The 25,907-nt window shown below is 36.6% G+C and overlaps 1 protein-coding gene across 1 annotated transcript in view; it reads left to right on the top strand.

Annotated features, from left to right (window-relative positions):
- CNTN6 (contactin 6) overlaps positions 1–24,940 on the top strand; it is a 517,724-nt gene extending 492,784 nt beyond the window's left edge. Inside the window, exons 21-23 of the mRNA XM_069084074.1 lie at positions 12,383–12,495; positions 16,269–16,437; positions 24,376–24,940. Of these exons, the coding sequence (XP_068940175.1) occupies positions 12,383–12,495; positions 16,269–16,437; positions 24,376–24,476 (383 nt within the window). The 3' untranslated portion in view covers positions 24,477–24,940. The remainder of the gene's footprint in view (positions 1–12,382; positions 12,496–16,268; positions 16,438–24,375) is intronic.
- Positions 24,941–25,907: the final 967 nt, after the last annotated feature.

Genomic DNA, 25,907 nt, shown 5'->3' with positions numbered 1-25,907 from the left:
TCTCTCTCTCTTTCTCTCTCTCTCCCTCTCTCTCTGTGTAACTCTCCATATATACAGATGTATCTGTGTCTATGTAAATATTAATATTTATTGATTGATCTTAGGATGCAGTAAGAGAGCCATGGTACCTAGAATGCAGTAGGTCAGAGTTCTACTGTATTCTAATCTGATTCTGTCACATCTGAAATACTGGAGATGCTAGATGTTACGAAGTACATTGATAAGTTTGATAAAACATAATGGGTAGGAAGAAAAGATCGTGAAAGGTCTCAGTTACATAATGCTTAATTGAAGGAACTAGAGATGTTTAGCCTGAGAAGGAAATAAGGTCCACATTTGTAAGGGCAAGGACGACGGAGCTATACTCATTTAGTGCTTTCTTTGTTACTGAGGAGCAGAGGAAGAAAAATGAGTAAAATCTATCAAACTGTACTTCTTTTGACTGAATTTAAGGAAAATTTCCTAAGATATAGAGGTACCCCAAAATGAAAAGAACAGTATGTGAGGAAGAAATGGGTTCCTCCTTATACAAATTGTTTTAGGAAACAATGGATAACCACATTTATCACAAAAGTTGGAGAAAATTCTCAACCAGCTATACTTTGAATCAAAATGGCATCTGAAGTTACTCCTAACACAAAGATTCTGAAATTTTTCTATTCTAATAGAGATTTACCTAGGTAAAATGTAACTTTCCCTTTCCTTCCAATCTTCTTTCTTTTTTTCTGACTTCCTTTTCACTCCTCTCTTCTCTCCTCTTCAATCCTCTCACTTGACTATGCACTTTAAATAGAATGTAATAAGGTAATTCTGTTATAGCAAATTATTAATATTGAATGGACAGGGTATTGGTTGTTTATTCATTTTATAAGATTATTTGTCAAACCAAATCTTTTTTATTTAGATCCTCCTCTGTGGAATGGAAATGACATTGTTATGCAACATAATTATTTGTAATGAATTTTATTGTCTTGAGACTTCACCTTGGTATGGATTTTGACTGTTTCCTTCACTGTAAGGACAATTTCCAATTTAATTATTCACCTCTCTAAATCAAGTAGTGTTCTTTAAAGATTGTAGTTTAAAGCTGAAGGGGTCCCAGAGGAACCTTGGATAAATTCTCTTATTTTACAGTTGAGGTTTAGAAAGGAGAAGAAGCTTGTTTAAGGTCATGCTGACAGAAGGTGGAAGAGCTAGAATTCTAGCCCAGGTCACCTGAATCCGAATACAGCAATCTCTCTATTTTCTCTTACTATTATGCCACAACATCCAATGCATTGATTAGGACAGAGTCTTAAGAAAGGATTCTGAGAGGTAGAAGTAGAAGTGTCTTGGAAACCAAGTCTACATCTCTCTTTATAGATAAGAAAAGAGAGGCCCCTTGGACATGACTTACCCTGAGGACACATAAGCTAGTAAATTATGAGGTCAAGACTCAAACTCAGTTTCTTTTCTTTCCAGTCCTAAGTTGTTTGGTTGTTGTTGTAGTTGTTGTTGTTGTTGTTTACAATATAGAAATGTCATAAAAATCCCAGGAAGTCATTGGGCTCCATATGTTATCCATATATGTGATAGAACTATTATTTGTCTTTGACTTGGTATTCAGCTTAACCCTAGATACTCAAAGATCCGAAACAGACATCTGAATTCTCCACACAATTAGATTAACATTTAGCAAATTCATCACCTGGATGTTCAGTTCCCTCCAAAACTCTACCTGCCCCATTTGTCTGAAATATAAGTAAATGAAAAACCATGGCATGAATTAAGCCTAGACTCTATCTTAGAAACAAATGGCACTGGGACATCTTCCCCCAATCTTGTCCTTTCTTCTGCCCCAGAGGATTGACACATATCTTGTCCCATGCCTGCAATGTTCTTTTTTTTCACTTTGTTCCCCCTCACTTATTTACCTGTAGTAATCCTTCTTATCTTTTTTTTTTCTTGAACCACTACTTTCTCCATGAAGTCTTTGTTTTTTCCTCCAAGGTAGAAGGGCTTCCCTTCCCATACCCAAAGCTTGTGTGTCCACCTGTTTGACTTCTTTTGTGTCCTAATTAATTCTATCTTGAATCTCATGAGAGTACAGAATAGTTTTTATCTCAGGGGTCAGAAAATTGGGTATCAATTCTTTTTTTAAGCAATCCGGGTTAAGTAACTTGCTCAAGGTTAGATGGACAGTTATTTCTTGGTGTGGTGCTAAGTATCTGAGCCTGGATTTGATCCCCTGGTCATCCTGACACTGGAGCAGGTGCTCTTACTCGCTGTGCTACCTGGCCGACCTGGATCAATTCTTTACTCTGAAATATAACTGAGATCTTAAGCAAACTAATTTCTTAATAACTCCAAGCAAACCCTTAAGATTATACCATTAGTAGAAAACATTCCTACAATGATGAAATAATATGGCTGAAAATGATTCTATGATAGAAAGGGTGGCATAGCATACAGATAATTGGGATCATAATCAGAAAGTCTTGGTTTTAAATCCTGTCTCTGACACATAATAGGAACATGAAACTGCAGAAGCCACTTCAGAATATAAATCCCCCATAAAATGTATAAAAATATAAAGATGGAGTTGTTCATATGTATCTGTAGGGGGATTTTTTTTTCCACCAGAAGTTACCTAACCAATGAAATTGTGAGTGCTAAGAAAACTTTGTACCATCTGTGTGTGTGTGTGTTTGTGTGTGTGCATCTAATATTTCACTGTGACTTTTTTAAAGTTTTTGAGGAGGGAGTGGAGTCAAGATGGCAGAGTAGAAGCAGGACTTCCCCCCAGCTCTGGCTTCCACCTTTCCAATCCATATAAAAAGGGGACTCTAAAAAAAACTTTGGAGGTGCAGGACTGTAGCAGCAAGCACCCCAAGCGTCCTCAGGGTTTGCAGCTACCACAGGGTCTTGGATCTGCTTTGATAAAGGAAAGCAACTCAAAATGGGTTAACAAGCTTACTTTAATCAGTCAGACATATATCGTTTACCTTGTTCAGGGGAAAAGGTCAGCACCCCGAACTTCAAAGCATACAGGCAGAATTATCAAGACAGAAACAGATCAAGTAGACAGATTTCCAAACTGTCCAACCATTACATCCATACCCAGTCAACATCTGGATTTCCACATCTGGGCTTTTCAAAGCTGGGGGACTCTCAACAATGGCTTCCCAGAATTCATATCAAATCACAGAACACCTCTCAAAGTGAGTCTCAAAACAAAGCTACACATCAGGGCTTATATAGCCTTCTCCTGGCTCAGAGAATGTAACAACCTTTTGGACCCACTGGCCAATCAAAAAGTATCTACTGAAATACAAGTCTCCCATCCTAGGCTTCAGGTGCACTTTAGCCTAGGGGCAGGGAAGATCTTCCAAATTTGCATTCCCATTACAAGGACCTAGAAAATGACACAGAGAAACTAACCTCCTGCTGAGGACAGCCTGCCAGGCCAGCAGGAAACAGCCCAGGCAGCACTATGGAAACCTAGCCCAGCCCCACGAGGAGTTTTTAGCCCCAGAGAAGTTCTGACCAGCTGCCTGCCAGAGGCCTCCAGATCAGCAGCAGCTGTGGCCCTTTCTGGATTTATCAACACATAGATGCGCAAGTCAAAGTGAGAGGTCAGTGTGGACTTTGTGACACAGTAAGTGGGAGTGTGTGGCTTTTGCCCCTGGGGTGAGAAGCACCTGAGACTCCAGCATAGCCAGCCAGTACCACTTGGCAGCTTCAGCTTCTGACCTGCAGAGTGTAGGGAGACCAAGCAACCAGTCTGAGGGGTAATCGTTCTTGCTTTAACCTGCTTGGATCTGGATTGCAGTTTAGGGTGGAGGTGCTGGGGTATGTGTCCAGCTTGCCAGAGCATGTGGAGACCTCAGAGAGGGCACCCATCTAATACCTCCAGCAGCTGAGAAAAGCCCAGCATTTCGGACAAAAGCTCCCCTGTCTGGTGGCAGAGTCCTACTGTGGCAAAAAGCCCAGTGTTCAAGTGACTGAGGGGAGACATGACCAGGCAAAGGAAACAAAGCAGAGAGAAGATTCCAACATTAGACTCCTATTTTGGGGACAAAAAGCAGCAAAACATAGAACAGAAGGAAGACAGTGAAGTCAGACCTCCTGCACCAAAAGCTTCAAAGGAAAATACAAGCTGGTTACAGGCCATAGAGGACCTTAAGAAGCAGATAAGAGAAGTGGAGAAAAAATTGGAAAGAGAAATGAGAAGGATGCAAGAAAATTACGAAATAAAAGTCAACAGTCTGACTGAGGAGAATCATACCTTAAAAAATACTCTAACTCAAATGGCAAAAGAGGTTCAGAAAAGCAATGAGGAGAAGAATGCCTTAAAAAGCCAAATTTGCCAGATGGAAAAAGAATCTCAAAAGCTCAATGAGGAGAATCATTGCTTCAGAATTAGATTGAAGCAAATGGAAGCTAATGACTTTATGAGAAATCAAGACGTTGTTAAACAGATCCAAACAAATGAAAGAATAGAAGGAAATGTGAAATGTCTCATGAGAAAAAACACTGACCTGGAAAATAGATCCAGGAGAGATAATTTAAAAAGTATTGGACTACCTGAAAGCCATGATCAAAGTAAAGACCTAGAAATCATCCTCCAGGAAATTCTCAAAGAAAACTGCCCTGATGTTTTAGAACCAAAGGGCAAAATAGAGGTTAAAAGAATCCACCACCGATCACCTCCTGAAAATGATCCCCCCCCAAAAAAAATTCTAGGAATATTATAGCCAGGTTCCAGAATTCCCAGATTAAGGAAAGAATATTACAACCAGCCAGGTAGAAACAATTTGAATATTGCCCAAACACAATCCAGATAACCCAGGATTAGCAGGATCTGTCAGCTTCTACCCTGGGGGATCGAAGGGCTCGGAAAATGATATTCCAGATGGGAAAGTAGAGTCACCTACCCAGCAAAGCTGAGTGTCATGTTTCAGGGGAAAATATTGTCATTCAGTGGAATAGAGGACTTTCAAGCATTCTTGCTGAAAAAACCAGGGTTGAATAGAAAATTTGACATTCAGATACAAGAAGCAAGAGAAGCATGAGAAGGTAAACAGGGAAAAGAAATCATAAAGAACTAATAAAAATTGAATTATTAACATTCCTACATGGAAAAAACAATAATTGTAAGTGATGAAACTTTTCTCAGTATGAAAATAGTTGAAGGGAATACAAATATACATATATATATATGAGGATATATGGACATATGTGTATATATGTTTACAGGTATACATAGATAGAGGGCACAGGATCAATTTAATAGGAAGGGATGATACTTAAAAGGTGAAATTAAGAGGTGAGAGAGTAATATAATGAGAGGAGAAGGGGAGAGACAGAATGGTGTAAACTATCTGATATAGAAGAGGCAAGAGAAAATGCTTACAATGGAGTGGAACAATAGCAAGGCAAAAGGGAATGGGTCAACCTTATTCCCATTGAATTTGGCTTGAGGAGGGAAGGAAATACATGCTAAAATGTATCTCACTCTACAGGAGAGTAGGGGCGAAGGGGATAAGAGGGGATGATGGAAGAGAGGGCAGGATGGGGGGGAGGGAATTTGGAAGCACCCACTTTTGAAAAGGGAAAGGATCAAAGAAGAGAATAGAACAAGTGGGAGGTGGGATAGAAGGGAGGGAAATATAGTCAGTCTTTTACAATATATCTACTATGTTATTGTTTTGTATTAGCTACACATGTACAACCTATACTGAACTGCTTATCTTCCCAGTAAGGGTGGGTGACAAGGGAGGAAGGGAATGAATCTGGAATTCAAAGTTTTAAAATCAAATGTTTAAATATGTGTGTGTGTATATGTATATATATATATATATATATATATGTATATATATAATATGCATATACTACTATTAATACTATTTTACATGTAATTGGGAAATAATATATACAGGCACTAGGGCATAGAGATTCACCATGCCCTACTAGAAAAGTCCAAAGGGGTATGGGAGATTATATGGGAGAGAGCAGATTAGAGGAGGGGATATCCTGTGGGACTGCTATTTTGGGGCGGTGGGTAGGGGAAAACCCGGGAGAAAATTTGTAACTCAAAATCTGGCAGAAATGAATGATGTAAATCAGAAGTTAAAAAAGGATTTGAAAAATGAAAAAAAAAAGTTTTGAGGGCAAGATCTTTGTAAATTTTTTTTTTTCTGTATTAAATGACTCATGATGAACTTAATATTAAACATCCATGCAACTCCTTAGGCTTAATTAGCAATCATGTTCATTTACATAACTATGTTTCAATTAATAAAATGTAATCCTTTTTAAGTCATTTCTTCAAAATCTTTATTAGGTTCTTTTGTCCATTCTTTACAATTCACTGGCCTTCTTATTTAGTTATATTTATTGTGTCCTCTTTTCTGATTCATTTTTCTTTTTACAATTGAAGAAACTGAGGCCTGAACAGACTGAACAGACGGACTTGCCCAAAGACATGCAGGTTTATGCATGAAGGAGGATTTGAACAGAGGTTCTCAAACTCAGCAGCCAGAATAGCACTACATTGTATTCAAATTGAATACAGAGAAAGTGAAAGTACATGGCAATCTCTACGCATAACTTCAAAGTCTGTCTCCACCTTCACAAGTCTCATTTTTTTAAAGCCAATCTTAGAAAAATGCTTATTATTTAGAGAAACATAGCCATATCCTGTAAGAGAAAAGTGCTTGGAAATTTTGATTGTATTGGGATTCTGACTTTAGCTGACAAGCACTCTATGTTGGATTCTTTCTTGTTGTAAATATGCAATCAATCCCTATTTAGACATAAAGGAAATATTAAGCTTTTATTTCATCTTGTGCTGATTTTTTTTTTCTCTTGCCCAAATGTCAACCCCATGCTGTTCCTTAGAAGTGCAACATAAGAAGTTGTTTTTGAATTGAGTTCACAATGTGAAGTACAGTCAAATATAAGTGCCATCTACGAAAAATTGATCACAGAGAAACCATTAGAGTGGTGAAAGGCTGTTGTCATATCAGTGTGTTATCTGGTTAATGGAAAATGATCTAAAGAACAGTATAAAAAAAGTACAAACCATTATAATGATTCATGTTGGTTGCATATATATTGGCTAATATAATGCATTGTTAAGCACTACTTATGTGTTAGTGTGCTAGGTGCTGAGGATACAAAGACAAAAATGACAATAGCCCCTGCCCTCAAGGCACTTATACTTCCTTATATACCAAGAAGGGTTTCAGAGTATTTGCTTCCCAGAGTACTGTTTATCCATAAAGTCCATTGATAGCTATTGTGGTTAATGCCATCAAATAAACCAATATTGCATTTTAAACTGCGGACAGATAAGAATGATGGCAGTATAAGCAATAAAATTGCCACTATAAAGGAATTGAATAGAAAAAGACTTTTGATAATTCCCATTTTGTATTGTCAAATCTTATTGTCACTTTTCCTTGAGATCCCCAAATAAAAATAATAATAATCGTTTCTGTGATTTTATCAATGTGTGAGATTCCTAGTAGGGAAACTCCTTTCACTAATGAATTTGTACAACTTTTATATAAGATAGTCTTGGAAAGTTGCCTGGGATAATTTAGAGGTTTAATTAATGGTGGTCCCATAGCTAGTATGTATGTGAGGCATGATTTGAATGCAGATCTTCCTTTTCCTAATCCTGACTATCTATTAAGTCATGATGAATCTCAAGTATCTTTTACAATTCAAAATATATTCACATATAATATTGCAGGACATTATCAGGAAAATATTAACGTGTGTGTTGTAAGCATTATTTACCCCACTTTATATATCACAGGTTATGTATATAATTTAATGAATTAATTTAAAAGGTATTTATTAAGTACTTATCTATTGGAGGTAGATATCAAAAAAAATCACTATGGCTTTGCTCTAAAGAAACACTTCTAATGGAAGACAACATCTATAAGAAGTTTCAGCTGCAAGTCAGATGAAATGGTGTTACTAGCCTTAAGATGCTGTAGCAAAGCAGATGGTAAAGTCTCCTTTAATATCAATTCTAGTGATTAAAAAATATCATTTTCTAATACCAGTAAGGAAATTGTAACTGTTGAGGTTTAGTGGCCATCCCAATGTCACACAGTGGGCATGTGACAGTACTGACCCAATCCTCAGTCTTTTCCCAGGCCACCATGGTCTTTCCATTATACTAAATTTTCTTCCATATGAAAAAGAAGGTTCAAAGAGGATCAGTTGAATTTTGAATCCTAATATGACAGTTATTCCTAAGTGTCTTAGATTTTTTATTTTAATGAATTTGCCCTCATAACATTTCTTTGGGCGTAGTTATGAGGCAGACTCTTTATCTCTGTTCGAGGAGATAGAGAAGCAATGACAGAAAGGTGAGGTTACTTAATAAAGCTTGCAGAATTCCTGGCAGAGTATGAAGGAGAAGCTGCTTTCCTGGCTCCCAGTTGGTGTTCCATCAAGCAGCTCATGTTGTTGGAAAGAGTACTTTTTCTTTATAAAACAAATACAGGAGAGACAGCAATAAATGAAACCTTCAGAATCCATCATTGCCAGCGACAGAAAAGGAGTAGATTTATATTTGCTCAGTATTGATCGCATGTGAAGCTGCTAATGTGTGGGCTTAGTTTTTAAGAACACAGAAATAAAGGAAGCCCATCAAGACTGCATCCCTGGGATTAAAACTGGAATCCCAGGAGAGCTCAGTTTCTGTATCATTATAACAATGAAAAAAAAATTGGAAAAGGCACCTTCAACTCAGTTGAGGGAGAGAGGGTACATAATCATTTTTTGCTGCCATTGTAGCTCTAGGAAGAAAAACATCACCCAGATTTTTTGAGTCCTTATTGAGTGAAAAGCCTAATTTTTTTTCCTGGAATTATTATTGGGTACATTATATTTTAAAAAGTTAGTCTGATATGGCCAAATTAAGCCATTTTGTCTATCTTAACAATTCATAGGTATTTATTAACTTTGTTTATTAACACTAATTTAATCAGTAAAACAAGTATTTATTCAGTACATGATAATCCAAATATTCTGCTAATGACTGGTGCTAGAAGGAAAAACTAAAATTTTGTTCTTTACTAGAAGAAGTTTATAGTCTATTGGAGGAGAAAACAAGTGCTTAAAGAAGTATTATTCAAGGCCCAAAGCCCACTTTGAAGGAATTTTTCTCCTCATTGGTGGTGAGGGCAGGACAGAGTTGGCAGGAGTGGGATAACTTAGGTAACTTGGGGCTCTCAGCATCCTCTCAACAAACAGAGGCCAAAATCTCACTCAAAGGGGAATTACTCAGACCTCTAGCTGTAAATGAGGACAGGATGAGTATTGTCAGAACCTCTTATGTCAGCTTCTTCCCAGGCTTTTTCTCCCATTATTCTCTTATTTTACCTTCACTTCTCTCTTGATGATGGAAGCTAAGAGAGTTCACAGAGACAGAGGAGTTGGAAGAGACTCTATCTCTCTTCTCTTCCATTTCTGCCAATGCCTCCCCAATTTGATACAGTGAGGAACTGATCTTCACCAGTGAAGAGAGTCACATACCAATGGCCTTTGGGGCTCTGGTCACAGAAGTATATGCAAAATAACTCTTAAGTCAGAAACTTAAAACTTACTAGCCATATGACCTTGGGCAAGTCACTTAACCCTAATTGCTCTGCCCTCCCCCCTCCAAAAAGGAAAAAAAAATTTTAAAAAATACCTCTATAATAGATAAAAAGTAAATTTGGAGTGGATGTCACTAGCAAAGTCACTAGAAAAGTCTTCCTATAGAAGGTGATAGTTTGGGGGCAGCTAGGTGACTCAGTAGATACAACACTAGACTTGGACTAAGGAGGACCTGAGTTCAAATCTGACCTCAGATACATAATACTTACTAGCTATGTGACCCTGGGCAAGTCACTTAACTCCAATTGCCCTGCAAAAAGAGAGAAAGTGATTGTTTTAAAACAGAATATATGTATAAATGAAGTGACCTATTGCTTTAGATGTATGTGTCAGCATGTAAATATGGACATTGTCTAAAGTGAAGGGCATATGATCAGGGCAAGTCAGTGCATGCGTGTGTATTTATGTGTGTTTGTGTGTATTTCTGTCCAAATTTGTTTATTGATTTGGGGAGCTTCTATTTCACTAAACACCAAAGACTGACAACTCATGCATACATTATTTTCCTGGATAGTTGTCTAAGATATTAACAGGTTAAGATACTTGTCTGAGGTCACACAGCTAGTATTTTTTTTTAGAGGCAAATCACGAAACTATTTTTCCTGATACTAAGAATCATCCTCTATCCACTCCAGTATGCTTGCTCTATATGTCATATATAATAGATTCATTGGAAGAAAAATTATAATCATACCCCACATATAGAGGTATGCCTGTGTGTATGTGCGCATAATGCATGTGTTAATGTAAATATACACGTGTGTATACACAATACATATATACATACATATCTACAACCCACATACCTATGTATGTGTGGGGAGAGAAAGAGAGAGAGACACAGAGAGAGAGACAGAGAGAGAGAGACAGAGAGAGAGACAGAGAGAGAGAGAGAGACAGATAGAGAGAGAGACAGAGAGAGAGAGAGAGAGAGACAGAGAAGATTGGGGTCACAAAAAATGAACCATCTTATACTATGTGGTTCATATTATAGGGGAAAAAACATAAAATTTTTAAAAATGGTGGTTAGGATGGGGCAGGTTCAAGAAATTTAATTGGGATGTCTAATTATCAGGGCTAGGAGGGAATCCAGGATTTGTGGTAATAAAGTGGCCAACCAAGGGGGTAAGGGGGACATAGTAATATATTTCTTATTTCTACTGGTTTTAAAAAGGAAATTTTATAGAATATCTAACTAATTTAACAGGTTTAATTTAATCAAGGCTCCCACGGAAAAAAAATTCTATTTCTGCCATTGTTAGAATGACTTCAACATTGTGTTCAATTATTCTTTTGTATTAAAATTGAGACGATAAGAATCAATGACATACAACTTATCTCTGCTTTAGCCTTACAGATCAGAAATTATTGATTCTTCATTTTTCCAAAACCTATCATCATCATCATTATTATCACTAATATTCATTTGGTAGTTACTATGTACCAGGAACTGTGCTAAATACTTTAAAATTATTATCACATTTTATCCTTAAAATAAACCTGGGAATTAGATGCTATTATTATCCCCATTTTACAGATGAGGAAACTGATGTAAATAGAGTTTAAGCGGTAGTCACACAGCTAAGCAGTATCTGAGGGCAGATTTAAACTCATATTTTCCTAACTCCAGGCCCAGTCCTCCCTTCACTGCGCCAACTAAGGAATCATAAAGAATGATAGCTTAGAATTAATATATTGGACAGCACAAAGTTCAAATGTTGAAGATATTCTGATACTTCTTTGGACTTTTGATGTGGGTGTTTCCTCCATTGAAACAAATTGTAACCTATCTATGCTTTATCTATGGATTTCTTTTTTTTCCATATATTCCCATAAATTACTCATAGGAAGTTTACCCAACATCCTTGGAGCTTTTTTGTCATCATATGGATGCTAATTAGGCGACTAGGCTGTCAATCATGTGTTTCTCACACTCTCTTGTCCATCAATTTTTTTTTCCAAATAGATTGTCTCTACAATGCCATAATTTATTACACTCTTGCTAATTCGTTATTTTGTTTTCCTCTGTTCATTCCCATTATGTGGCCCCATCCCCATCCTTCTGGCCATATTTAGTTTAAATTCTTCAAGGAATATGGCATTCCTTTTCTCAAAGATTTTAAAGTATCATCAGAAGAATACTCTTATTTTATTTTAAAATGTGTTTGTGTAATGTGTGTTCATGTGTGCTTCAAGTAGAAACTTCAGCCATCTGAAAACATTACATATTATGTGATTCATAGTTTAGACATAAGTTATATATATATATATATATATATATATATATATATATCTATATCAAGGTAGAGAGGGGTGATATCCCAAAAGTAATTCTTCCTGTATTGTTGGCAAAATGTCACTTTTTTTTTGGTATCCATAGATTAATGGTCATTTGAAAAAATGTTTAATGATGCCTTCAAACATGCAGTAAGGTAAACAAATTCAACAGTAATTATTAACAAATTAATATCAGACAAGCACAAAGCCATTATTCATTCAACACCTTCTGCAAAATACACTCCCAAATGAGTAGAATTTGAATGAATTACCTCACCCTGATTAGAATTAATATGGTATTTATAATGACATTGCAGCCATTTAACTCCTTCTAATGCTAACCAGCCATGACTTATTTGCCTTTTCATGTTGATGGGTCATTCAGCAACCATAAACAATTTAATATTCATTTGTATCTTGTGATTGATATTTTTTGAAGCTCCAAGCCAAGCACCGTCTAACATAGCCTGGAAACTGACAAACTCAAAATTATCTTTGAATTGGGAACATGTTAAAACCCTGGAAAACGAGTCTGATGTGTTGGGCTACAAAGTGAGTATAGAGAAATCTACATTTTAAAAAATCATCTCAATTATGCAAATATATTTAAGATCTGTTATAAAACACAGAGTACTCTCTTCACAAAACCCATGAGGCCACCCAAAATAGCCTTGATAGATAAGCTTTATATAGTTGACTAGAGAACAGAGATTTAACTGATTGTCCAGGGTCATACAGTTTGTTTCTGTTAGAGGTAATACATGAATGCTGTTCTTCTTGATATCATGTGCAGCATTCTAACAACTACACTAAAGTGTTTTTCTTAATAATCTCCTTGATTAACTTAGCCTTACCCCTTCCTCCAGAGAAAATGACATGTTTTAAATATCTTAATACCTTTACTTTAATTTATCCATTAATTTATAGGATCATAGATTAAGAGGTAGCTAGCACCACAGCCCCCTCAGTTTAGAGGAAAACTGAGGGCTGGAGAGACAAAATATCTGTCACATGATCACTTTTTTACTAAGTAACAGATTCAGGAGTAGATCCTGAGTCCTCTGGCTCAAAAAATTCACCTCTCTTTCCCAGGTAGCATACTTGTTCTAATTAATATAACTATTGCCTCCAATAGTGCAGATCAGACCATTTCACTTGGTTCTTCTGCCTTTGTTCTTCCCAAATGCTCCACAAATGAGTTATTGAGTATACTGGAGCCCTACTTAACCATGTGATAAAATAGTTTGACTATATTTGAGGAATCATACTCCATGCTAATGAAACAAATGACAATCATTTTTTTTAATGAATAAGTACTGAGACAAGTTCATTATATTAACACATCAGAAGAAATAATTTGTTGTCTAACTTTGTTTATGGAATAGAAAAATATAAAACTTCCGTGACTTATCTAATTGAATACAAAAATTATTCATCAGACAGCAGGTATGTGTGCCCCTATCACTAGCTAGTAATAGTTGATGATGCAGAAAAGTAAGTTATTGATGGAGAAGCCTGGAGGGATCTATGAAGTCTAAGGGAAATACTATTGCTTATGTTCCAAGCTCTCTTGGTTCCAGGAAGATGGCCTCTTGTGACAACAGATTAATGATTTAGTAGAAATGCAGTCAGGGATACCAGAGTAAATCATTTCCACTTCCATCAGTGTTAATGGGCATCATCTCTTGGCAGATAAATATTCAAGCGTTTGAAACTTGTCCAAACTAAACACTGACTCTTCACAGCAAGTTCTAAAGATAATATCCTCAAGCTACTTAATTAATAAAGACAAATTGTGTTCATTTAGATGCAGTGGCCAAAAAATATATTTTCTTTAGTAAAAGTGGCTAAATTTAAAGAAAAACAGAAAAGACAACCTCTCTAATTCAGTTTATGATTAAGCCATACAATATCAGTAATGATAATTCTATCATTCAGTTCAGGTCAACAAGCATTTATCAAGCACCTAATGTATATGGAATACTGTGCTAGATTCTGTGCTATATAAAAATTAGATGAGATGCAATATTGGAGCTTTAAGTCCAGTAGGAGAAAATGGCATATACTCAAATGAATATATAACCAGGGGAAACAAAACTCAAACTCTGGTACTGTACCAACAATTTCTTATGTTGGGCTCTTATGAATGAGCTGCATAAAGCTTTGCATTAGGAATTAGGAAAAGCTTCTCTTTTAGGGTTTTAGGAGTCTAGAATTGCAAAGGACACATTTTATTCTCTAAAAATCTCCAACCATGGAAACTCCACAAAAAGAGATAGGGAGGGAAGAAGCAGCATGGTAGGAGGGTGGGGAGAGGTGTTTGCTAGATTTTGGATTAGGAAGAGTATGTTAAAAGCAGGATACATGAGCCCAGGAAGTAGACTTCCTGCAGTCTGGGAGTCCAGGAGAATCATAGCAGCTACCTCTGTTCCCATGGAAACCAAGAAAGGCTAGTAGAATCTTGGTGGTCCTGTTTTCCTGGGGTTGGGGATGGCCAAGGACAAAGCACATTAAAGAACTCTGCACTTGACAAGGTTAGAATTCAGTCCCACAACCATAGAGGGTTCTAGCATTTCCAGAGAAATAGCATAGATCTTTGTGGTTTCCAGGAAAAGGTGCTGGAGCTCTTGGCCAGCGTCTCTGTAGCTCCTTATCCAAGGATGTCTGGAAGACTTTGCATCAGTAGCAGCAGTAAAAGACCAGGAAGGAATGTGGAGTCATCTTCTTGGCTCAGTCATCGAAGGGATTCAAAACAAAACAAAACAAAACAAAACCAAAAAAAAACCCTAAAACTCTCAAGACTGACAGGGGTCACCTGTAACTTCATCTTGAGAGGGAAGGAGGGGAAAGAGGACCTCCCTTACCTAAGGGAGTCATTTGCTGCCTCTCTCCCCCCTTTCTGGATTCACACATAATTCTTGGTTGGGTATTCAGCCCTCTCTGCCCCCAAATTCCCCATAACTTATACCACTATGTTCACACCTAAAGTTTATGCTAAAAAGCTTCTGAACAAAGTATATGTCTAGAAAAGAACTCATGTTGATAAAAATTAACCTGAATACCATAAATTACTCAGGATATCAATAAATTTATTAGCATTTCACCCCTTTTATTTTACCCTCTCCCCAAAATAGCAAAAACAAAAATAACAACAATAGAGCATAAAATCCTTTCTAATGCTATTTCTATTCCAGTGAATCTCAGGTTCATTGCACAAATACCTTCTGAATGCTTCAGAATCCTCTCAAACAGGAAGCTCACCAGAAAGACAAGTACATATATCCCATCCTAATAGCTCACAATTCTATACCCTTGGACCTATAGCAAGAGGATGGGTCCAATGACTTTTGTTACCACATTCCTTATTTTAGCTCATTGAAATTCCTTCTGACTGAAGCTACCCAATCCTTGATTATATCCCTTCATCAAGAAATATCCTCTTATAAGAAGGCTGCTTCCTGAAATTCTTGATGTTGAGGTTATCTATGAAGCAAATTCAAAGTCTAGGACAAGACTAGAGTTTCCCCGTCTTTTACAAGAAGACTCGATTTTAGGATTGTGCTACACTGGAATATCCACCTATTCAAACTAGATAGCTAAGATTTAGGAGAGACTACTCCAGACACTGAGCACTGAGAACAAAATTTAAAGTTGGTCAAGCAAACATCCTCAAGGGCTTTAGATTTTAATAAAGGTAAATGGCACATAACGAGAGTTATACTTTGTGGAGGAGATAACTGATATAACTGGCTAGGGACTCAGTTCTGCACAAGGTGAAGCAAAATGTCATCTATTAGATAGACTCTGACATTATAAGAGTCTAAGATTCGTTTGGGAGAGGGATGAAATTTATGGTAAAGTATAGGCAACAGAGAGTAATGATGGCCACAAGTATAAGGAGAGTCTTTCTTTTTTGAAAGTTGAGTTCAGGAAGGACCAATGCTTCTCTAGAATGAATCTATGTTTCCCCTCTTCATAGCTGCCTTGTCAAAGAGATTCAGTGCTGGGGTCAAGAATTCAACAAATGGACAAAAGTATGTCTGTTTCCTACTATTTGTCTCTATTCGAAAGCAGCTATTAATGGTTCCAAGTACGCTGTGTGTGTATGTATGTGTGTGTATACTCTTTCCTTACCCCCACTGTAAGAGTGGAGTACAGAATTGGTTCTAGAAATAAAGTGGATTTGTTTAGAAAAATGATGTCAAGTAATAATCATTATGATTTGCTATTATTAGAAATTAATAGAAATGGAGGGAGAGAGAAACATATTTGGTTTAAAAGGAAATAAAACCCAGCATATTAACAGTCATCTTTATTTTATTTAGATTTTATACAGGCAAAACAGACAGAGTAAAACACATATTTTGGAAACAAATAAGACATCTGCTGAGCTTCTTGTTCCCTTTGAAGAAGATTATATAATTGAAATAAGAACAGTCAGTGATGGTGGTGATGGTAGCAGCAGTGAAACAATTAGGATCCCTAAGATATCAAGTAAGTTTCATTGTGGTGGCTCTGGGCTATTTTATTATGCCCAGTGGTAAAATGAGGCAATAGGCATTATGAGGTGTTTATTCCTTTTTTAAGCAGTGTGAAAAATTAAGAAGTTTCCATTTGAGTTGAAAGCTGTGGGCAAAAAGATACATCATGACGATCCAGTTTCTATCGCTGATATACGAAGAAAGAAGAAGATGCAATAAAAATACTTAAGGGCTCTTGAGAGAAATACTCACTTGCCCAACAGATGTCAGTCAGTCAGCCAGTCAATAAACAATGCTTAATCATCTACTATATTTGAGGCACTGTGCTTGCCATTAGGGATACAAAGTAAGGTAATTGAGAGGTCCTGCACTCAAGGAACTCACAGAAAACTGGGGCAGGGAAGACAAACTGCATATAGTTGTATATAAAATACAAATTCAGGGTAAATGGGACATAATCAAAAGAGGGAAAACACCGGATTTTAGGAGAAATGGGAAGGCTTTTTATAGGAGAGATTTTAGCTGGGACTTTAAGGAAACCAGGGGAACCAAGAGGAAGAGATGACAAAGGAGAACATACCAGTCATGGTGTCAGTCACTGAAAGTTCCCCTGGTTGGGAGTATCTTGTGGGAAGAATATAAAAATCGTTGCTGTCATTGGATCACAATGTGTGTGTGTCCATGTGGGGGGACTTTAAACATCTCTATATGCCATTTTTTAAAAATGCTGGTGTCTATTGGACTTAACTGCCCTTTACGGAGGTCATTTCGACAGCTCAGTGGAGGAGAGAGTATAGTTCAGAGAGGTGTGTGGCTAGGAGACCAACTAAGATGGTATTGCAAAAGGAGTGGTGTGAGGTACAGAGTGTCTACACCAGGATGACAGCAGTGTCAGAAGATAGAAGGAGGTACGTACAAAAGGCATGTATAAAACGTAAAATCAGAAGGATTTGGAAACAGATTAAATATGGGGTGAGCAAGAATGAGTAGTCAAGTAAAACACCCCAGTTGGGAAATGTGGATGAAAGTAGCAAATTAGTTAGAGAGAAAACATTAGGGAGGAAAAAATTGAGTTCAGTTTTGGATATTTTCAGTTTAAGGCAAGACTCAAATCAAGATGTCCAAGAGGTAGTAAGAGACTGAAAGTTGTAAGATAAACATGGTTAGAGCAGTTATTCATAGATTTTACAGTCGTCAGCATAAAGATGAAAATTGTTTCCATGGGAGCTTATGAGAACACCAAGTGAAATATAGTATTAAAAGGAGAAGAAAGCCCATAACAAAGTCCTAGGGAACGATCATGTGATATATGACATGAATGAAGATCCAACAAAGGAATTTAAGAGCACTCAGCCAGAAAGGAAAAGGCAACATCTTGAAAACCTAGAGAGAAGAGAATATTGAGAAGAGAGTTATTAACAATGCTAAAGAGAAAGTCAAGCAGGATGAGGGCTGAGAAAAGGCAAATGTTTGGCAAGAAAGAGATCATTAGTAACTTTTTAGAAATAGTTCAATTGAATGATCGTGATGGAAGCCAAACTCAAAACAGTTAAAAGAGAAGATATGAAGTGGTGGCACTTATCTAAGAAGGATTTTACCTACAAAAGTGAGGATATATATGGGATAATACCGTTTGGGGTTGAAGGACGTAGTGAAAGTTTTTTGGAGTACATTTATAGGCAATAGGAAAGTAGCCAGTAGTCAGGGAGAGATTGAAGTTAAATGAGAGAAATGGGGTGAAATTAGGGGAAATCTGCTAGAAAAAAGACACGGAATGAGATCACTTATACATATAGAGGAGTTTGCCTTTGCAGAAGGATGTGTGTTTCTCTAAAACATGAGAGAAGACAAGAGACACTAGAAAAAGGAATTCAAAGGATGTGAGATGTGGAGAAGTGGAGAAAATTGAGCTCAACAAATAATCGTTTTTTTATGAAATATGAAGCAAGGTTCAAATGTGAGAGGGTGGGTAGAAGTGGGGACTATGGGTACCTTGCCATCCGAAGCTTCTTTTTATTTAGTGGTTCCACATGTCAACATTCATGGAAACTCTGTCCATAGTAGCCCTCAAGGCATCAAAAAATAATATATGGCACTTAGTAAATAAGTTTCTAGGCAACTAGAAACTCATTATCCTAGGACATGAATTCCATGACCTTTCTTTTTGAAACTCTAGCATTTTTAAGATCTCTGTAACATCTCACGCTGTTGACCACTGCCAAGACAAACTCTTGGCAATGAATTTTATTTCCTTTTAATTAATTAATTAATTTTTAGATTTCAACATTCATTTCCACAAGATTTTGTGTTAAAATTTTTCTCCCCATCTATTCCCTACCCCCACCCCAAGATAGTGAGCCTACTCAATACTCCTTCCCCCCAATATGTTCTCTCTTCTATCCTCCCCCATCCCTCCCTTACCTTTCTTGTAGGGCAAGATGGATTTCTATACCCTAGTGCCTGTATATGCTATTTCTCAGTTGCATTTAAAAATCATTTTTTTAACATTTGCTTTTAAAACTTTGATATCCAGATTCTTTCCCTTCTTCCCTCCTCACCCATGCCCACTGGGAAGACAAGCAATTCGATATAGGTTGTACATGTGTAGTTATGCAAGACTTTTCCATAGTAGTTATATTGTGAAAGACTAACTATATTTCCCTCCATCTTATCCTGCCCCCCACTTATTCTATTTTCTCCTTTGTCCCTTTTCAAAATTGTTTGCATCTAACTACCCTCTCCCCCTATCTTTCCTCCCTTCTATCATCCCACCTCTTATCCCCTTGCCCCCTACTTTCTGTAGGGGAAGATACCCAATTAAGTGTATATGTTATTCCCTCTTTAAGCAAAATTCAAATGAGAGTAAGGTTGGCTCATTCCCTTTCACCTTCCTGCTCTTCCCCTCCATTGTAACAGTTTTCTCTTGCCTCTTTTATATGAAATAATTTACCTTATTATATCTCTCCCTTACTCCTTCTCCCAATAAATTCCTCTCTCACTTCTCAGTTTTATTTTTTAGATATCATTCCTTCATATTCAAATCATCCTCTGCCCTCTCTTTACACACATACCCACATATGCATACATATATTCCCTTCAACTATCCTCATACTGATAAAAGTCTCATGGGATATAATTATCCCTTTTGCATGTATGAATGTAAATAATTAAACATTAATAAATTCCTCATGATTTCTTTTTTCCTGTTTATTTTCTCATGCTTCTCTTGCTTCTTTTATTTAAAGGTCAAGTTTTCTGTTCTGCTCTGGTTTTTTCATCAAGAATGTTTGAAAGTCCTCTATTTCATTAAATGTCTATATTTATCCCTGATTATTAAACTCAGTTTTTCTGGGTAGGTGATTTTTGGTTTTAATCCCAGCTCCTTTGACCTCCAGAATATCATATTCCAAGCCCTTTGATCCCTTAGAGTGGAAGTTGCTAGATCTTGTGTTATCCTGATTGTTTTTTCTGCAATACTTATATTGTTTCTTCCTGACAACTCATAAGACTTTCTCCTTGATCTGGGAACTCTGGAATTTGGCTATAATATTCTTAGGAGTTTTCTTTTTGGGATCTTTTTCAAGAGGTGACAAGTGAATTCTTTCAATTTGTACTTTACCCTCTGGCTCTAGAATATCAGGGCTGTTATCCTTGATAATCTCCTGAAAGATGATGTCTAGGCTTTTTTTTTTATCATGTCTTTCAGGTAGTCCAATTTTTAATTATGTCTCCTGGATCTATTTTCCATATCAGTGGTTTTTCCAATGAGATATTTCACATTGCCTATTTTTTATTTGTTTGGATCTGTTTTATATTATCTTAATTTCTTATAAAGTCATAAGCTTCCATTTGCTCTAATCTAATTTTGAAGGAATTATTCTCTTCAATGATTTGTTGAAGTTCGTTTCTCATCTGGCCAATTCATCTTTTTAAGGTATTCTTCTACTCATTGGCTTTTTGGGCCTCTTTTTACATTTGAGTTAGTCTATTTTTAAGGTGTTATTTTTTTTTAGTATTTTTTGGGTCTCCTCTATTAGGCTGTTGACTGGCTTTTCATGATTTTTTTTTGGTATCATTCCCATTTCTCTTCCCAATTTTTCCTCTACCTCTCTTACTTAATTTTCAAAATGCTTCTTGAGCTCCTCTATGGATTATCACTGATTCATATTTTTCTTGGAGGCTTTTGTTTCAGGAGTTTTTACTTTTTTATCTTTTTTGGTTTCTATGATTTGATATTCTTTGTCCTCCAAAAAAGATTCCATGATCCAATTGCACTTCCTCTGTTTGTGAATCCTGCCACTCAATTACTTGGCTTTTTAACTCATTCGCATAGTAGACCTCTGCTTCCAGAGTGGAGGGAGTTGTGTCCAAATTTCTGGGTTTTTGAACAGCTATCAGATCTGTTGTTAGAGCTATGAGGGGGATACCCTCTCTACAGACACCACAAGCTCTCTCACACTAGGGCTTCTCACCCCAGACCACCTCCCAGATCCAAGCAGGTCAATGCAAGAACAATTACCCTCTGAATCGACTCTTGGTCCCCCGACAATCTGCAGGACAGGAGCTCTGGAGACAGCCATGTGGCAGAAGCTTCAGCTGCCATGCTACGACCACATCTTCCCTGGGGGCAAAGACCAGAATGCACTCTTCTTTCACCCAGTTCCAACAGAGTTCCTCACTAACCTTTTACTTTCTCTTTGGCATTTATGGGTTGATAAGTCTGAAAACCATAACAGCTACTGGTGATTCATTCTCCTAAAGTCTGCTGTGGCCAAACTGGGCCACAAGTCTGGGCTGGTGCAGCTCATACAAGACTGTGCTCAGCTCCCAGCCTGGTCTGATAGACCCTTTCTGTCAGCCTTCCAGGCTGCCTTCATTGGGATATTTGTTTTTTTTCTGTCACTTTGTGGGTTCTATAGCTATAAAATTTGTTTAGAGTAATTTTTTACAGATATTCGAGGTGGTTGGAGCAGGATCTCAAGCAAGTTCTTGCTTTTACTCTGCCATCTTGGCTCTACCCCCTTTGGGGTTTTCTCTTGGCTATGGATTTTCAAAGCCCTAATTCTAAAGGTTCTCCTATCTCTGTAGTTCTTTTTTGATACTCCTTTGATTAATAGCCAGTGTTTCCCTACTACTTCTCCATGGTTTACCTCAGGGTTCTGTCCTGGACCCCCTTTTTGTCTCCATCTAGATGTTGTTATTGATGATAATGATTTTATCAATTCCAGTCAGTTCAAGTATCCTCTAAGCAGATAAATCCTATATACTTATGTCATTTTACTATGTCCTCTAATCTACAGCTTCACTTTAGTAATTACTTGTTGGTCATCCCTAGTTACTTTTAAGACCAAATTTTCTGATGCTTAATTTATTATCTTCCCTCCTTACACCTGGAGTTGTATCCTTCCATTAATTTAAATTTTCAATCTGAGTCAGTCTCAATTTTTCACTCTCACTTTTTTCTTTTGAAACATCTGTCAAGTTTTGTTGGTTCAGTCTCCACAACTTCTTTGGCATTTTCCTCCTTCTGTCCAGTCCCAAGACTACCATACTAACTCAGACCAGAATCACTTATCAACTGGACTATTTCAATATCCTCCCAATGACAACTCAACCCTAATCCATTGGTTGTTTTTGTTACTTCATTTTGATTAGTTTTGAAGTTGGATCTTTATATCTCATCTAGGCTACAAGTGCAATAGCTATTCATGGACCAGATTTCAATACATATGGGCATGGAAAGTTTAACCTACTAGATGTTTTTGTTTGTGTGTTTTGTTTTTCCAGAATCAATGTGGTTTGCTTCACATAATTCAGTCTAATGACTTTCCACTTTCACAGATTAAATATATGGATGACTGATCTAACATGCCTAGACAATCCTCTTGAACCTACTAGAGCTCAGAATTCCTGAATTCAGCCTCCCTAGCAGAAAGAACTGCAGGAATAAATCGACAAGAGGAACTTTTTCAATTTTATTTTTCCCATTTAACAAACATACTGTAGCCTTCCACCTGGGGGGGGGGGATTGGAGTTAAGGAAAGGGGGAGGAGGGAAGGGAAGGAAGGAAGAAAAAAGGAGTAAAGGAGAGAGAGAGAGAGAGAGAGAAAGGGAGGAAAAAGAGAAAAAAGAAAAGAATGAAGAAACAAGGAATCAAAAGGAAGGGAAAAAGAGAGGAACAAAGGAAGGAAGGAAGGAAAGAAAAGGGGAAAAATTAAAGGGACAGAAAAAAATCACAGAAAGAAATCTTTTTTTTTTTTTACCCATACTAGCAAAACAAATTTTCTCATTGGTCATTTCCAAAAACATATTTCTCATTCTGCATCTTGAGCCCTTTGGCTGCCTTATATGAAGTGCTTAACATACTTCATCATTGGTTTTCAGGATTCATGATAGCCATTGCATAGATCTGAGGTCTTAAGTCTTTCACAGTTCTTTTTCTTTATTATTTTGATATATGAATTGTTTTCCAGTTTCTGCTTACCTTACACAGTATCAGTTCATACATTTCAGCTTTGATTTCTTTGACTCCGTTGATCTGATCACCCATAATCCCCTCTCCACAAAGCAAACAATTGAAAAATGCTTTAACCATGTCATTTTCCTTCTCCAGAAGTTTCAGGAGCTCTATTGTGTCTCTAAGACAAAATATCAAGTCCTCTCTTTGATTTCTTGTAGTCTTTTTATAACCCAACCTAGTTCTTGACTACCTTCCAAGACATGCTGCCCATTACTATCTTCATATAATTCTTATTCCTTTCAAATGGGCCTATGTGCAGTTTCCCCTAAAAGACAGTCCATGTCACATTTCTCTGCTTTGTCATACTTTGTCCTCCATGTCTGGAATGTGCTCCCTACTCATATCTACCTTGTAAAATTTCTAGGTTCCTTAAAAGCATTGTTCATCTTCCCCAAATAGTAGCACCTCAGAATGTTACTGTGCCCTAGTGCAATGTTTGAAAAAGGGAAGGTAACTGATTCAATCTAGACAGCGCAAATCCTACGGATTCTAATGCTGAGCATAGGTATTTCAGGACCAAACCCATCATCCTCTTTAAGTGAACTGAGAAGTAAAGCAACCAAAGAGCTTGAATTTGCAGATGGTCTAAAATCTAAAAATATCAGTGCCATTAACTTATCATTCTCTTTATCTTTAGGAAACAGAAGCGATCAAATTAGTCAATCAAGAAGCATTTATAAAGCCCCTACTTTGCACCAGGAAGTGTATTAAGTGATTGGAATAAACAATTAATGACACAATACTTCCTCACAACTCCTTATGATATTTAATAATCAATATGAATGGTAGAGACAATTTTTTAAATAAGGGAACTAGGCCTATGCAAGGCTCATTTCCCAGAATGACTACAAGTTACCATATTGATTTGACCTATTATTTTGACCTTAGAAACTTTCTTTATCTTTATTGTCATATTATACCAATGAGAATGTTCTTTACCTCCTGGTGGGCAAACGATCCAATCCCATAGATTCAAATGTAATTTGAGAATTTCCAATTCTCATTCTTTTTTCATTATTTCATTTTTCTTGTTATTGCTGATGATTACTTGCAGAGACCAATACGTTAATTGACCCTTTTCTTTTTTCTTTTTAGCATACTTGAATGATAGAACTCCAGATAGTGAATTTTTAATAGATAAATAAACAGATAGATGGATAGACAGAAAGAGGTCTAGATATATTGAAATACTGATGCTTAGATAAGTAATGGATTGATAGATACATGCATAGATAGATATGCATATTTTAAGTAACTTAAAAAACAACACTCCAGGAGATAGTTCTCAAAAAAGCCCAATAAGCACATATAAAAATAAGTAAATTATTTATTTGTAAGGAAATGAATTCATACCAACAATCTATTCATTTAAGAATGTTTGTTGAACAAATGTAACCAATTCTTTCTGAGTTATTTTTATTTTTTTTCCAGGCTTAAGTTCTGGAGGAATGCACATTTCAGAACCTAGAGTCAATTTCCTGTCAGCTGTCATTGTGATTTTGGATTGTTTTACAGCTGTGTCACTTCAATGATAAATGAAACCATAAACCATCCAGGACTTTTGAAAGCAGATTGTTCCATATATACAATTCGCTACACTTCAATTGTCACAGTAAACGTTTTTTTTTATAAAGACTTCCTTCGAATGAAATGAATTGGACATTGTTCATACGGTGTAAATATCTCTGATGCATTGATATAGTGATTTTAAGCAACTTTGAATGTGGAAACACCTAAGGGAATGCTAACCTTTCAATGGTGCTGAAAATGTGCTGTGCAGTTACAACTAGAGTAACTTTAAAAATAGTTATTAAGATCATTTATAAAATTCCACAAATAGGTTGGACCAATCCCATTTGGGATAGTGGTCATGATAAACATTGCTTGTATTGCTTGTAAAGACAGTAATTGAGATGTGAATTTTTATTTGCCCACACCTTCACTTCAATATGACATTCTTACTGTGTTTGGAAAGGAAATAAAGGTTATTTGTTTATGACTGAGTTTTATTTACTTATTTAAACCAAGGTACCATCCCAAGAAATGTGATGCATTATATTTTTTGACAAATGACTTTGTATTGGGAGAAATTAAAAGTATCAGCATTACTAATGGATTTGTGGTGGCCTTCAAAATAATTTTGTCTTCCTAGGAATTGATATGGTTTGCCCTTAGCATTTTTTGTAATGTATAAAAGTAGAGGAATAACTCAGTTCACCACAAAATGTCCCTGACTACACATTTGATTCAACAAATGACATTCAACAACAACAACAAAAATCTTTCAAGGCTATTGCATTGGCTCTAATCCACAAGAAAATCATTTTTACTCAAGAAGCATTTTTAAAGGACCTACTATGTACCAGGATTAAAAGAAGAAAAAAATTAGTTGACTCTTTCTATGTCTTCAAAATGGAGATGATGAGACTTATAGGCTTCTTCCAATGTGTTGCACTGAGAATAAGGTCGAGTAAATAGTGTTCTATTTCCTTAGTCTATTATTAAGTCCTTGTGAGCAGGCAATGTTTCTGGTTTTCTCTTAGAATCTCCAGACATCTAAGAGAGTGTCTTCTACATACTATGTGCTTGATAGATTTTTTTTTTTACATAGTAAGCAGTGGAAAACACTGTGATGGGATCTGAAGATATATATTAAAAAAAAAACAAATAAAAAATGATACATGATTCTCCCCAAGGGAGCTTATATTCTCCTGGAATTAGGGTCACAATATGCACACATATAAATAAAGGAAAGATGTATGCAAAATAAGACAAATTACTAAAGGGAAAGATCATTTCTTTATGGAGACTATCAGGAAATTTTTCAGGTAGCAGAGAGCACCACACGAATGATAAATAATTCACCTTTCTTTAATCTGTTCCATAGTTTACTGGGAGCCAGACAGTAGGATAGGTGAAGGAATTTTAAAAATTCCTGGAGACAGGGGCGGCTAAGTGGCACA

This window comes from Petaurus breviceps, unplaced genomic scaffold, assembly GCF_028583685.1.
Source record: "Petaurus breviceps papuanus isolate PSGF00001 unplaced genomic scaffold, PetGlider_PUasm1.0 174, whole genome shotgun sequence".
Lineage (NCBI taxonomy): Eukaryota > Metazoa > Chordata > Mammalia > Diprotodontia > Petauridae > Petaurus > Petaurus breviceps.
The sequence above is the reverse complement of the archived record's forward strand: the minus strand, read 5'-3'. Positions and strand labels throughout refer to the sequence as shown.